Here is a 15,859-nt window from a genome sequence, read left to right as displayed (position 1 = left end):
TTATTTTTTAATTAGTTATTACTGTGAGGCCTGTATGTTTTATCCTATGATACTTAAGTTTCTTCAAAAGCCTTTGATGAAGGACATGCTCAAATGAGTTTTGGAAGACCACCTAGCTTCTATCAAATGGATCACCATTGTCCATATGCTCAGTTACTTTTTCAAAGACATTTTAGACATTCTGGGTTCCTCTATGAAACCTATGCTGATTCTTCCCCTTTTTATCATACTTACCCATAATTCTAATGATTTAGAAGGAGGCCTAGAGAGTACTGCAGCTCCTACCAATTTCTCAGATTAGGTGTCATATTTATCACCTCCATTTTTTTCAGACCAGGAAACTTTTAAGCATTACACCATCATTACTAGCTTGACAGTTTTGTACTTTAGTTCTTTTAACTTGCATGGATACCATCTGGTCCTGGTAATTTTTTACTGTTCATTGTTGCCAGTTTCTTCTGAAATCCCTTCTAATAAAGCTTTTATTAGTGACAAATCTTCTGATGTGTTCCTGACAGAGAAATATGCCAGAATGGGCATGTCCATAAATACCTTCCCTACTTTGATCGTTTACTAGTCCTGTAGATACTCAGCCAAGATTTTACCTACTTAAAGACAGCTTGAGAATGGCTTTACTAGTAGTTTTTGCCAAGTTGTTCTTCAAAATCTCTTTTGGCCTTCCTTATTTTGTTTATACATTTAAATTGTTTATGCTTTATTTTCCTCATTTAGGCACAACTTCAACTTGAAGAAAACCCTTTTACTGCTAATAAAAGAAGTCCTTTTAATAAAAGACATCCTCTTACTCCTTCACCCTGCTGTTTAGCTATGCAAACCTTTTTTTGGTCTTCTAAAGCCTTTTTCTGGAAGTCAGCTTGCAGTGAGCTCCCATATTTAAACAATCTGCATGACTTCTATAAACATGTTAAATTTTGGCTCTCTTTCTTTTTAAATGGTTTTAACATTTTTATGTAGTTTTCTCTTTGAAGTTAAACATTGCCATGGGAGATTTTTGCCCCCTTTATTTGCTATTTCAAAAATACTGCATCTAAGTACGTTAGTTGCTCTCACACAGAGGTTCTAGCTGTATTTTGAAACAGGTCTTTATGTCACTGTCTAAGACCAGGTCCTAGAATTATTTAGAATTACATAGAATTACTTTCTTTCTTTTTCAAGATAAACAAATAGCCTCTGTATAAGCAATCATTTAAAAAACCTAAAATTTTACTCAGAATCACACACACACCCCCAGCCCACTTACCTGAATGCAATTTGGTAAATAATGTCTCCCACCGTTATTGCATTTCCCCTCTTCAATGCCCCATTTGACCTTGTTTAGGTTGTCAGAGGCAATGCCACTATTTACGTAGGACAGTTGGTACTACAGTCCTAATACCGTACTGCAGTCCTGTGGTGCTACAGTTCTACTTTTCCTGTTTAATCTTGTAATTTCAGTCTGGAGGGACTCTTTGCTTTTGTGGTGTAGTTAATCTACGAGGTTTGACTCTGTTTACTTCAGGACAAAAAAAAATCTTCTCTTTGACAGGCGTGACTTTACCTGCCTTTCCCATGTAATTGGTCACTGACGTGCCTGTCACATTGATTATTTTTCTTCCACTAAGTTTCTAATGTGCCTATTACATCAACATTCTCATTTATAACCAGTAACTTTAGTTTTAATACTGTTTTTCCAGACTTTTAATATTTGTACTGAAACACACACACAGTTGGTCCGATTGTCTACATTTCTTTGTTCTGGTTAAGTGGAACTCTTGGCAATTTCTATTTATTTGAGAAAACAGAAATTTTATACTGACAGTTTTTTTGTGACACAGCACAGCATCCAAAATATCATACATATTCTGTATCTAACAAGAGCTTCTCAGTTTTTCAGTATGTCAGTGTGAATAAGTACAACGCAGAATGAGCTCTCCTACCAGGCTCAACAAGGAAAAAGTACTGTTTATGAGATGATGTAGTGGACTGAATTTTTAGCTAGCCCTTATTTCTGCTCACCTCAAAGAGTACAGTAATAATCAGTTAAAATTAGAAAGAACCTCAAAATTTGGCTCAATAACAATTAGCATGATTTGTTGATTAGCCTTGCTTAGTTCTCATGTGATAGATGTCAATCTGTGATTGGAGTATGAGAAAAATAAAGCAGGTTTACTAATAACTTGCTCATGAACCACCTTATCATATCTAACATCATTTCCAAAGGGAAAGGGAACTGCTTAAGTCTAAACTCTACCTCGATTCAAATCCACAGTTCTGGTTTATAGTGAGTAAGTGGCTTGAAGTGCCTTCAGGAGTAGTAAGGGTCTCCAAGCTCTCAGGAGCTTGTTCTGAAAACTCTCTGCATAACCTCCTGCATGGATTTCCTTGGCTTTCACCTGAGCTCCATCTGCGTTTCTTCTGCCTAGTTTCCAGTTACTCAGACTTTCTGAAAAAGCAGTATATTTCACCCATGGGCAGAAAAGAAAAAAAAAAATAGAAAAAAAATAGAGCTAGCCTCAATTTTAGATTTCATTCTGCTGATCAAAGGATTCAGAGAAGGAGCCTTCTTTCTTCTTCTCCACCCCCCCAATCAGGAAAAGAAAGCCAAATCAAACAGTGTCTTTGAATGGTCTAGAGGGAATGGGAATACGTTCTTTTCCACAAGAGAGGAACACACGTTGCAAAAGTGCTTTGGAAGAAGCTGAGTTTTTCTATCTTAAAAGTAGCAGCATGGTGAGAAATCAGCATTAATAGCAAAAACCATTAAATTTATTATCAGAAGGAGACACTGTGGTAATTAATCTCCTACTTTTTCTCCAAATAGTGCTCCATTTTTTCACCAAAGCTACTGCAGACTTTATTGGAGAACCTAAGAAATCATGTATGTACTGACACGCGTCAGAAAGAAGTATGCATACCACACACATGTGCTTTGCCTAAAATGAACAGCTGGTGGGACAGACTAGATCAGAAAATACCAGGTAAAGAATAAAAAAGAGCAAAACCAGCCTGTAAAGCTGGGAACTGGAAGAGCTTAGGGAGCAAAAACAGAAAGTATTAGCCAAGCCAGTCTGGAGAGTGGCATCTAAGTAAAAACTTCAATAATTTATTTGAAGCTGTTGCCCCCGTCATTTATTTTTGCCTGATGACTGTGGTTGTCTAGGCTTAAAGAAAAGTCTGCCAAGAGATTTATTTCAATGATTACAACCCCTTACATGGGGATAAATAAAGTTGGCCAGAAACTCTATTTTCAATGCAACACAGATGACAGAAAAAAGGAGGCAAAAATAGAAGTTAAATGGAACGCAGATTAAGAACAGATGGAAGACACTTTTTACTCAGAGAATAAACATGACAAATGACTTACCAACAAGGTTGCCAGGAGGTCATTCAAGAAAAAAATGTCATATTAGGGAAAAGCATGGGTCAAAAATTTATTCAGGCACAACTCCCACCAGTTTCAATGGGACTCCCACCTAAGGAAGAATGGCAAAGATACGACCCTGAAAGTGTTCAGAAATGTTGGCGTGCCAAAATGTTATTCCTAAAAATATCCATGTACCCTAATTTGTTTTCATTTTTAGTATAGATTACTTCTTGAATAAGCTCTGACTGCATGGCCTATTTTTAAATGCTTCTTGAATATGCTACCTTTATTCTCACTTCTTTAAGATATTTCAGTATCTCCAAACACATGACAGCATCGTAAAAAAATGCAGAAGTTACTTTCATGCTGTTCATAACTCCACATGGGAAAGCTCTTTCAGATAAATGCAGGATCAGTTCTGACTGTGGAATCAGACTTGAGTAGGGAAAGGAGAGAGGAGCGAAGTTGTACAGCAGGTTGGTCGGACTGGAAAAAACACGCCTTGGAGCAAAACCTCAGTCCCACGCCTCTCCACATCGCTTTGCTTCCTGACACGACAACACTCATGTACAGCAGGCAGATGCTGTCTGACACAAAACAGTCTCTACTGTAGGATTTTCAAATGAAATGAAATTTTGAATTAGGAAAAAACATCTCAAAGCATTTTATTCTCACTACATCCATTTTCGGTCTGTGTGTTTGCTCCCCATGTATTAGCTAACCTGAAGTAGAAGACACTTAACTGCCAGTTCTGCTGTGGTAATCACTGAGCTGCCCATTACGATTATCACTGTGCAAAGGATTCTCAGTGATTCTTCAAGGGTAAAGAAAGGCTGCTTTCACAACAGCTTATGCTGCTGAAAAGGTTGACCCAAAGCCAAGTTACTCAGCGCTGGTTAGGTTAGCGGCACACACTTAGCCCTAGAAAGGCTTCTTCTTGTCCATCCAGGACTTCGTCTTCCCTCAGGCTCCTAGACCGCCTGGGGATTTCAGCCGCCTTCCCTACTCACCTTGTAATCTTACACATGTGAGTCAAAGCAAGAAAAAAACGAATCCTGGGAGTTAGTGACAGGACTCTGACCAGCTTCAGCACTGCAGGCACGCAAAAGCTAAGGGAAGAGCTTGTACAAGCCAAAAGCCTGAGCCTAATGAGAAAAAAGGAGCACAGCTGGTACGGTTTGAGGCCAAGTGGAATATTTGAGCTTTCTTCACCCTGGTTGACCCCAGCTATCCATGTGTTTAGCATAATTCTTGAGGGTGAAAAAATACAACATGCAAAAGAACAAATGCTATTACAATTTTTTTCACACAAAGATAGTATAGCGTTGTACTTGTTAAACAAAATATACAATAAGTGATCTTGCATAGTCTTGGAAAAAGAATAAAGGAAAACTGAATTGCCAATTTATGCTGCCATTTAATGTGGTTTCTATTCTATTTCATAAGAATAATGAAAACTGTAGTTGATCCATGCAACTTTTTTATATTTCCATCTCTGAAAAGATTTCCCAAGTGCAGTAAAATAATGCACAATCGATCTATAGCACAGAGCCGGATGGTTGCATATGTCAAGAGAATCAACCAAAGCCAAAAAGACCAAAATCTTTAAACTTAATTAAAGACACCTTAAGCTCTGCATTGTATAAATTTTCCTCAGGGCCGACCTGACAGGATGGGGGAAAATATTCAAGAAAAGTCTAAGCAAGTCTAATTTACTAAAGGACTAAAGTGAAATGGGAATACTGGAAAAGAGCTGAAAAAAATTGGAAGGAATGACTTGCAATGTTAGCAAGATGGTGAACAAATTACCTAACACTTTGGCTTAAAAAGCCCCTATTGTCTGCTAAGATCTATATAACGTGGGAGGTCAGTACCATATCATCAGATATAGCTGAGTAGCAGTTGTACAATGGATGCAGTGAACAGTGACCTATTACACGTGTATATAGCATTGCAATATGGTGTCATCATTGTACCACAAAGTTCATACGTAGTATGTTTTCTCTTTCAGTCTATGTTAGATCTCATTTATCTAGAAAAGCAGAAGAGACCAACGGAGGAATTTCCTGATTTTTCTGTGTTCTATTAAAAAACATATCTAACAGCTTTAATTTAGGAAAAAAAGTGCTTCGTCAAGTCAGTAAATCTTGCTACATTTGCCAAAATTGTTTAGATTTAGTTCTGAAAAAATATACAGAAGATTATTGTATTGCTCAAAGCAGTAAGATGGAGTAGGGAGAAAGAATTCTGCACACAGCCAAGGGACACTGAAAATAAATGTTACGTTTAAATTTCTGCATTGATAAAGGCTTTTCTGTTGAATGTTCAAAATTATGCCCTGTTCAGCAGTCTATCTGAGAGCAGCAGTAACAGGCCATTTCAGCTGTGCAGGCCACAAAAGATTGGTATTAAAGATGGATTTGTAGGACTCACTTTTCTCATGGTAGGGATCTGCCTTTCTCAGAAGAGTACACCTGCACACCAGAAATGTCTGTGTATTTTCTGTTGCAAATAGATCAATCCTTCAGCTTACAGACACTGATAGATCAAATGCCACCCACTTGCGTCCAGTAACAGCAGGCTTAGAGATTCCAGCCTTGACCACTCCAAAGCCAAACTTCCCAAATCCTCCACTCCAACCTCAGTCTCCTAGTATGCATAAACAGAAATCAAAGAGTACCCTGCAGACATGCTGTCTTAATGATCTTCAGTACCATTTTTAAGTGCAATAAGTTTTAGAGTTACTGGTTTAGACATGGATACCAAGAAAGCAAATTAAAGTATGTGGTTTTCCATGTTTTTTAGAGCTTGTTTTATGACTTTATCCAGCTGCCTCTTTATTGAGGATCACATTATTGAAAATATGAAAGCCTGGCATAGAAATCCAAAGGAGGTCTGTCAATTCCAGGATTAGGAAAATATTTATATTATTATGGACTTAACAGAGAAACCTAAATCTAAAAGGAATAGACACAAAACTAGAAATCTAAAGACAAACTACTTCTCCAATTAATACAATGAGTCAGTATATGGATCCCACAAGGGAGAAATGCCTTCTCACTCACACAGTGTGGGAAAAACAAGGTGTTTAGAGAAAGACTTGATTAAAACAAACAAACAAACAAACAAACAAAAAAAAACAAAACAAAAAACCCACTACAACCAAAATAGAAATAAAGTGCATATTGGGAACAGACATACCTATGAAAATCAAGTTTCAAAAGTGAAAAGGCATTCACAATAAAAGGGCCCTAATGCTAAGGTTAATGTGAAATAAAAAAAACCAAGTGAAAATAGAACCAAAACCATAAAAGCCAAAATGCTAGATACTGAGTCTTTTCAAGCCAGAGGAATTCTTTCATTGCCTTAAATAACCTTTGGATTAGGACCACAGGCTCCATCAGTGTTGAGGCTTCAGGACGTAAATTCGAAAGGATCTTCCCAGATGGATCATGCTTTCCCTCACTTCCCTTTCTATTGCCTGTTAGTCTTCTGAAACAGAAGTTTTGGGTACAAAATTAGAACCAACACTAGTTTGATCTAGCAAAACAGCTCCTGTGCTCACTTGGTAAGTCATCCACCTCACAAAAGTTAGTACGCTCCTGGACTCACTGTAGAATAGATATAACCAGTGAACATTGAATTAGCTATTATTTAAATGGTCAACTATCTCAGAGACTCTTACTACTACACAGGCATAAAGTTTTGAGATGATGAATATATGACATGTTTTAACAGCTTTACCTGTTTCACAAGACACTTCCAATGGGATGACCAAAGATTAAGAACAGAGAGGTGAATGAAGACAACCAAAAGCGATTTTCTGTTTGGTTTTTTTTACAAGAGAATGTATATTAATATGTGAGTATGAGAAATATGACTCACATTACAGAAGTGAGAAAACAGATCTAAGAGTAGTGAACAGATTAAGTTGGTTATTATAACAGAAAATGAAGAAGGTATTAATGCCATCTAAGTTTCAGTACCTTATTTAGGTAAGTAAGTTAGAAGCTTAGGCACATAAAGAATATGTGAATGGAGACTGTGAATCTAGTCTAATAGGATTCTGGAAATTCCTTTGACTATGTCTATGGAGCCTCTGTTCTTAAATGATATACCTAATGCTAAATAGTAAAAAACTCATCCCATAAGTAGTGATGCCCAAAAGGAAAAAAAACAAACAGGAGAAAAAACCAATGCAACCTTCAGGCAGATAAACAGAAAAGTGACATTTCAGCTGAAACTGCACTCCAAAGTTTTAGTTCTAGTCTTCTGTAACAAACAAGTTACTTGAAAAACCACAGTGGCGTACCATTGTTTAGATAATATTTCATTATGTTGGCAATAGCAAAATTGCAACCCACTTTAACAAAATAGGATTTTTATGGATCACGTAGCAGTTTTACCTGTGACACCTACTCCAAGCTCAAAGAAAAGGCATAAAAGTGTGGTAATTTTGTGATATTTTGAATTCCAGCAACAGGATGTAGGGTTTTGTCTACTGCCTCACCAGAATAACATTGTTGTGCCAAACACATCTGTAACACAAACAAATTTTACATAGATAACAAAATCAGGGAAAGAGAATGGCACAGAAGACTGTGGTTTGCTCCTGTGCTAAATCTGTGAAGGTTGGTTTGGCTCCTTGCCCTAAGCAATGTACATCTAGTGCTTGTGTGGCAAATAGAAATAGCCAGTGCCTTGGATCACTTTGGCTTATTTTTTTTCTTACCCTTCCAAAATGTCCCTGTTGGTGCAAGATGAGGTTCAATCTGGTACATTAAATCTGAAATCTCTCTGTGTTGGAGGCATTTCCAGAACAATCACAATGAATGAATTATTTTATTTATTCACATTAAAATTCCAGCAAAGTCAAAGACAGGTGCAACTAATGGAAAATGAAGTAACTATTGATGAAAACCTGTTCTGTTTCAGTATGAAAAATTATGCCTTCCAAAGTTTTTCACTTTGGATGAAGATTTTTTGACTGTTTAAAAATAGCAAACTACATTTTGAAAACTTCAGTGCGGTATTTTGCAACTTGAAATTTCATCTGCTCTCCCCTACTTTGATAGACTTCCATCCCTTTGACAGCCCTCCTAGAGAGTTGGCATCCTGAAAACCCTGAGCACTCTGAAGCTCAGAAGTGAGACTTCCAACTCCAAGCTCTAGAAAGAGGAGTTTTGTGGGTAAAAAAAAAAAAAAAAAAAAAAAAGGCTTCAGCTCTACCACATGGAGAGTGAATTAGTGTCCTAACAGTGAACAAGCCTGAATTACCAGAGTTCCCAGGTTCCTGGTTTCACAGGGTGAACCAAAGTTCTCACATCCACAGCCAAATGCAAGTCTCAGATCTTTGAGATGTGCTGGCTTGGTGTGGGCTGAGAGAGATGCAGGACGTTGACTGTGGACCCAGGAGTCAAGAGCTAGCTATGGTTAGGTCTCCAGATTGCAGAACTGACCACGGACTGTGGAGCTCAGAAACACCAAAGTCTCCAATTTCAATGCTGCTTTGAAGAAAGGACAGTTCTCAGATCCCCAGTAATCTCCTGGGTAGACAGCCAGGAAAAAAGGCAAATTTTCGTTAGAATCCTGCTGATGCTTTCACAGAACTTCAGTGACAACAATGGCCTTCTGTGACTCATTTTGGGCTGGTAAATAAGAACATGTCAATTTAAAATAATTTCATTAAAAAGTTCCTGGTAAGGCAAAATAATATTATAAGAGCTGAAGAATGGAAAGAAGGTGGAGTCCAACAGAAACACTCCAAAAGAAGGAAAATAGCAACACTACAACCTGACAAGCCTGGGAGAAAGAAAAAAACCATCCAAATCAGTGAACAAGAAAAAGGAAATACTGCTCGGGGAATAAACAGCAGCCAAAATCTTCCAATGTAACAAGATAAAGTTGGGTATTCACACATACACAGTGGGAATGACCCAAACTAAACCATGATGTGGGGGAGGAGGAAATCCAAGACCCAAAGAGCAATTCTGGCTATGTGATTCACTGAAATTACACCACAACATTTCTTTTTAGCAGGAGTTAGTTTGATTTCACTAATAATGAAATTATCTTGAAACCCACCCAAATCAAAGACAGCTCTGGACCTCCTCCAGTTCCAAAATCCTATATTAAGTGACTTAAATGATAAAGGTGATGAGAAAACTGAGGCTGAGATGGGGAATCCCCTGCTGGATTATAGGCCAAACAGGTTAGCTATGAAAATATGATTGATGACCGAGATAAACTGTAAATATAATTTGTATCAAATTTGTGATCCATACAGTAATTAGGCTGTGGTTCTGACATCCAGTCAAATACAGCTAAAGTTTAAATGTCCACAATTCTCTGAGGTGGGTTAGAAAAAAGAAAAATAATACCCTTGAGTTGGAAATTAATGAAACTGGTATTATGAATGCACAATAACCATGATTTGCATGACCTTTTGACCATTTTCTGACTAAATCTTTTGAGAATAATGGCTGTTACAAGATTTTGTTAAAGCTAAACTGACACTAATAAGCAGGTCCCTTGATGACTCTAATTCAAAACAAACATTTTAGGAGCAAATTACAAACTGAGATTTTAAATCCAATCACACATCACCTAGATATCCTCTGCAGTTCCTATTTTAATTTTACCCACCTCCAGTCTTGATTGCCAAACCACAGAACGCTTTTCAGCATAGTATATTACAAAGCTTATTTGCATTAAATTTGTCATTTGTGCTCAAAGTTCCACAGCACAAAGATGGAATAAATGGAACCCTAAGAAAACTAAATTGCATTCTAAATAGGGAAGATTTATTAACAAGAAAAAAGCTGTAATGCACAAAATCAGAGCCAAAAGTGTCCAGAATTAGTGTAGATGTTTTAATGCATCACTTTGAATATAAGTAGTCAAGGAGAATGACACGTTTGAAGTCATTAAGCATGTCTGGGCCCAGAATAGCTTAAACATTTCCTAACCATGATGTAAAGTCAGAAAACAATTATGGAATCGGAAAGCACCAGCTGAGCTGTAAGTTGCACTGCTCTAAGCTGTATACTTAGAACAGAAAAGTGAATACTGTCCACTTTTACACAACATTTGAAAGGCAGAAAATCTACTTGGCACTCAAAAGAGATTGCCGTAAAGTGTCTACTGTAATCTGATGACCCAAAACACCAATAAAAGGCAAGAGCCATGCCAGCCTCACCTCATCTGCCTTTCCTAAATAACAAACTAAATAAAAGCTTAGCCAAGAGCTAGGACCGCTATGGTGAAGTGCCTGTGGCATTCCATTCCCTGGCTTGTAGGGAAAACAACCAGCCCACAACCCCAGGCAGTTCCTGACACTGCCTCAGGACTGCTGCCACCTTCCTTCACCATTGAAGTGAAATCGAACTTTCCCCAAAAGAACGGTAGCCTGAATATGGAGAACCTAACTATAATATCACCTCCTATCTCAATGGATGGCACACAGAGAGCAATGGTAGAAACGACAGATTAGCTTAAAAATAGGTGGAGATCCAGCAACCCAGCAGATGTAGTTGAAGATCAAAGATTAGGCTTGCTGAGTTCAATTTTACCATTGAGCTTGATGAGCACCTGGACAAATATTTTTCTATTTACATGTGTCATATATAAAGTGGATGTAAATGACACGGGTTTCCGTGACATTGGGAAAATTGAGTTGTATTATAAAGCTTTTTAAATTAAAAACTATGGAAAGGAAAATGGAATTAAAACAAAAGGAAACAACACTCATTTACATATGCTGGAAATTTGTTTTGGAAAGTAATACATCTGGTAGAAAGATTTGTCATTATCATGAGAAATGGCAGTGTATCTTAAACTCTGCCTGAGAAAGGGATCATTGAAAGGAAATACCTTACCATAACATCACAAAAATGAAAGCACTCGAGTAACTCAAGTCATCCCAAGTATCACATTAACAAGAGATACTGAGCCAAACGAATTTCTGGGCCAGCTCCACTGAAGACAGCTGTTACACCAGGGATAAATCTGATGTATTCTTTATTATAAGAAGGGCATTCAGGAGGACTGCTGCCAATATACAAAGACAAATGCTATGGAACTGTGGTAAATAAAATAAAGTAACTGATTAGCAACAGTGCATGAAGTCTCCCTATGAAGTAAACTTATCTTCAGAGCTCTTTATCTGTCGATCTGTCCATGGCCAGACATATCTCTACACATGTTAACAAGATGTTCTTCTAGTCTGTGCAGAAGTATTGCTTATTCATTTTTTTATGACCGTTATGAGCAGTTTGTCACATTTAGGGTTTTGGCATTTACAAAAACCATCTTGCTGCCCAGTCCATACTCATGGCAGACAGTGGTTTTACTGATTTTTAATTTTTAAAAGATTATTGGAGCTATATATGATTCTATTTAGCAATGAGTGACTGTTAGCAACTCTTAAATGTACTCAGATTACAGCCTTCATACATAGGATGGCATTTACTTTGTGAAAACATCATTACTACATATGTATGTATGTATAAGCACACATCATACATGCACTCTGTGTTCTACCGATAGTATAATGACAGAACAATAGCATTCAGTACATAAAATAGTGTGTTAGGAACTTGGCTATTCAGAAGGTCCAGGGAAGGTCCAGAAGGTCTAGGGAATACCATGCCAAAAATAATGAAGAAAAGTAGTTTTTTTCTAACAGAAAACTGTCAAGAGACCTGGTTTCCATTTCTGCTGTTGACTTGCTACTTTTATTTGGTAAGGAGAGACAGCAGTTAAATTCTTCAGAACTAGACTTAAGAGTATCATGTCTTTTGGTGAAAGACTAGACAATGTATCATTAGCAAAATTATGTAGTTATGTCAACAGCATGTGAAAGAACGGGACTGTTGAGCAGGTGGATACACACAGTCTGTTGGGAACGAACCAGAATGGCTTTTGCAGCAGGAAATCCTGATGAAGTCCTGTGATGCTGATACAAAGCACATGGGTGAAGGTGACCCAGAGGACATAATGTATTTAGAGTTCCAAAAAAGCTTTTGCCAACTGAAGGTTATTAGAGAAATTAAGTTGCGATGGTACTGGAGGAAAGGTCCCTTTACAGCCAAATCTGGTCAAAGGACAGGAAGCAAAGACCGGGGCTTAAGGTTCTCTTTTCAGGATGGAGAAGAGTCAACAGTGAAGACCTACAAAATCTGATGTTGGGACTGGTTTTATTCAACTTTATCAGTGACCTGAATAAAAGAGTAAACAGCAAAATCTTCAGGTCTGTGTATGATCATAAGCTATCACTAGAGAGCCAAATGCTTTATCTGTGGCACAAAAACTCCAGAAGAGTCTTGGAAAACAGAGTGTGTGGGCAAAAGAGACACAGGTGAGCTTCAACACGGATAGACATAAAGTGATGTACTTGCAACAGAAACGACCTAAACCATATCTACACAACTGCAGATGCAGAACTAAGAGTTACCACACAGGGAAGAGGTCTTGGGATCATTGTTGACATTTCTCTGAAATTATCAGAATCTGGTGGGTTGTGATCAAGATTTACGTCAAAGGCATGGATAAGGTGAATGCGGAGCTGTTATTCACCAAATCCTCGAAGCTTAGAGCAGGGGCTATTGAATGACACTACTAAGAATTTTTTAACAGATAGAAGAAAGTAATTTTTTAAATTTTTTTTTTTTACAGCCATGATCTTCTGGAACTTGCTTCCATGCAGGTTGTGGAGGCAGACGGTGTCAGCATGTTTAGAAGGAGCTTTGGCAAACTCACACAGAGATGTCCATAAATGGACACTAATCGAATTAGGAAGAGTTGGACCCTAACACAACTGTGGGTGCCGAGAGGGTGCAGAAGTTGGCCAGGTTTACATGCTCTCCTTCTGCCACCGTCAGACAGAGTAGTGACCTAAATGAATGACTAGTCCAACTGATATGGAATTTGTTTCTGCTTTTTTATGGCAGTTATGTTATATCAGATTTACTTTAATATTTATGAACCATCGCTCACTACAGTTAAATTTCAATTAAAAAAAATAATTGCCAATTCCTAATGGACATCATGTGGTGTAGACCTTTTTTACTGCCTTTTGAAGGAAAAGCTTTTACTTGGGGCAGGAATTTTGTTTTCAGAAATTAAGTTTATTAATTTTCTAAAGTATAGGATTTATCTTGATTTTCCATTTGGCTGGGTTTGCAAATCAAGGAAAGTATCATTATTCTGAGATTAATACCTTTAAAGAGTAGGGTAGCTGCTTGTCAAATTTCTCTCAGGACAAAATTGGCTGGAGTTAAGAAATGTGATACCAGCAAATACCACATGATACAGTGAGAATATCCCTATGCTCACATAGCTTTCCCTTACCTATTTTTACATTGCTGGCATTGGAAATCATTCAACGTCATAGTCCAAATTATCAAAACCAAATTCAATAAATACAAAACAAAAAAACCCCAACACTCTTCTGGTGGCTGATTTTAAGCTGAGGTTTTCTGAGCAAGCAAATCAAAGATATCAATTCTGCTAGGTAACTGTAGATACACTGACTTGTCAGTGTATTTAGGAGTAACTGGAGAGATGAAGTATTTCAATACCGACTCGCGTTGAATGTCCTGGATTCTCTACTTTTATGTAAGAAATTTTAAAGGATTTTTTGTATCACTTGTACCTTTAAATCATGCCTTCCAAACTGCTTTATTATATCAGACAGATAGCTTTTAACATAGCTATAATGTAAGGGAGTGCCAAGAACCAAGACTGCAGAATCACCTAGCACTGAGTAAGATTTTCAGCATTTGAGTCACCAGTACAGTGCCTTCTCAAAGCTGTCGGATACAGAAATGGGTTTTACACACACACGGTAACATTTTAAGGACTTGCTTGTAGAAAAACTGACAGATAAGCTTCCATTGCCTGCAACAGGGACTTGCCTGGGCCTTCCATTCATAGCAAATATAACCATTTCTTTTTAGGTTTTTTCCTACCCTTATTAATTTGTTTTCACTATTTTCCTCATTCATGCTTTCAGCATTCCTCAGCTAATGGTCCGAAACATCTGTTCAGACAACTTTCACTAATCGTTTCCTACCTGCAGTAGGATACATTCTTACTATTCTAATATTCTTCCTTCCCACAAAGGCGAATAATAGATCATGAAATGAGATGAAAGGTAAGGCAGTTGTTATAAATGCCTATATTCTTAAAACGTTTGCAGCTTAACACCTAAAGGCCCCCAAATCTGGATGAAGTAAGAAGAGGCCCTCATCTGAAATTCATATCATCATACTAAACCTTGATAATAAACAAATAGGTACAAATCAAACACAAATTGTTAATCTCAGGGATCTGGGTTAACGAATACATAAATAAATGTGAAGATATATCTCACCCCCACTTCAGATTAACACATTGCTCTGGTTCATTTTTTGTTGACTATTTTTAGTCTAAAATTTTTGTGTGTCAAAACTGTATTTTCTTTTTTAGAGCAAGACGGCAATTTTGTTAACGAATACAGGCCTCGTGCTCAGATAGGCTCTACGAAAAGGATGATTACACTGCCCAAGTGTCGGCATACCAAAATTCATCACCAGGTCTGAAATACGGGGTAAACTGCAGCCACCTGAAGAGCAGATACAACACACCTCTCATTTTGGACACCCACAGGGACAGCGTCGGCGTTAACGGGAGGGACTGAATAAACAGCCGCTAAAATGCCCGATGAATCCTCAGCCCGCGTCGCAAAACAGCGCGTTGACCTCTCGGCGCATTCGGGCAGATTTGATAGCAAACCGGCTGAAAAAAAACCCCAACACCCCCCGCCGAGGCGGCTGCGAACCGCGCCGGGGGTGGCTGCGCACCGCCTGACGCCCGCAGGGCTGCGGTTAAAGCCTCCGTTCAGCTGCAGCAGAAGCCGGCAGGAGGGGGGGGGGGGGTTGCGTGGGGGGGGGATGCTGCCGCGGCCCGGGACCCCGGGCGGCCTCTCCCCGCCGGCCCCGACCCGACCCGGCCCTGCCGGCCGGCACCCACCTTGGGCATCCGGATGTGCTCCATGGCGGCGGCGCCCAGCCCAGCTCCTCATCCACCTCCCGCTGCCGGCAGAGAGGCGGCCGCACGCACCTGGCCCCTCTCCTATTTTCTCCTGCCAGCCCTGCTTTTAAACATACATATACTCTTCTTCTTTTTTTTTTTTTTTTTTTTTAAATAATATATTTTTACTTTATTTTCCCCAGCGCTTTCCGGCGCGGGTCTGAAGGATAAAAAGGGAGGCTCGATCCAAGGCAGCTAACGTGCCCGTGTTCCGATGCTGGCAGGTCAGCGGCTGGCTCCACCTCCCCGCAGCTGCCATGCTGCCCCGGCGGCGGGGATGCTCCGCGCCGGCCCCGGCCCCGGCCCAGGCCCAGGCCCAGGCCCCGGCCCAGGCCCAGGCCCCGGCTCCGGCCCCGGCCCGCGGGGATCCGCGTCCTCGGCGGCGGCTTGCCTCCCCCCGGGCACCGAAAGGCGCAGGCTGGA

At 39.2% G+C, this 15,859-nt stretch overlaps 1 protein-coding gene across 1 annotated transcript in view; it reads right to left on the bottom strand.

The window, feature by feature from the left end:
• MTMR7 (myotubularin related protein 7) overlaps window positions 1-15,512 on the bottom strand; it is a 51,278-nt gene extending 35,766 nt beyond the window's left edge. Inside the window, exon 1 of the mRNA XM_049835622.1 lies at window positions 15,377-15,512. Within this exon, the coding sequence (XP_049691579.1) occupies window positions 15,377-15,400 (24 nt within the window). The 5' untranslated portion in view covers window positions 15,401-15,512. The remainder of the gene's footprint in view (window positions 1-15,376) is intronic.
• Between the last annotated feature and the right edge of the window lie 347 nt (window positions 15,513-15,859).

Source organism: Accipiter gentilis, chromosome 3 (genome assembly GCF_929443795.1).
Source record: "Accipiter gentilis chromosome 3, bAccGen1.1, whole genome shotgun sequence".
Classification (NCBI taxonomy): Eukaryota; Metazoa; Chordata; class Aves; order Accipitriformes; family Accipitridae; genus Astur; species Astur gentilis.
The sequence above is the reverse complement of the archived record's forward strand: the minus strand, read 5'-3'. Positions and strand labels throughout refer to the sequence as shown.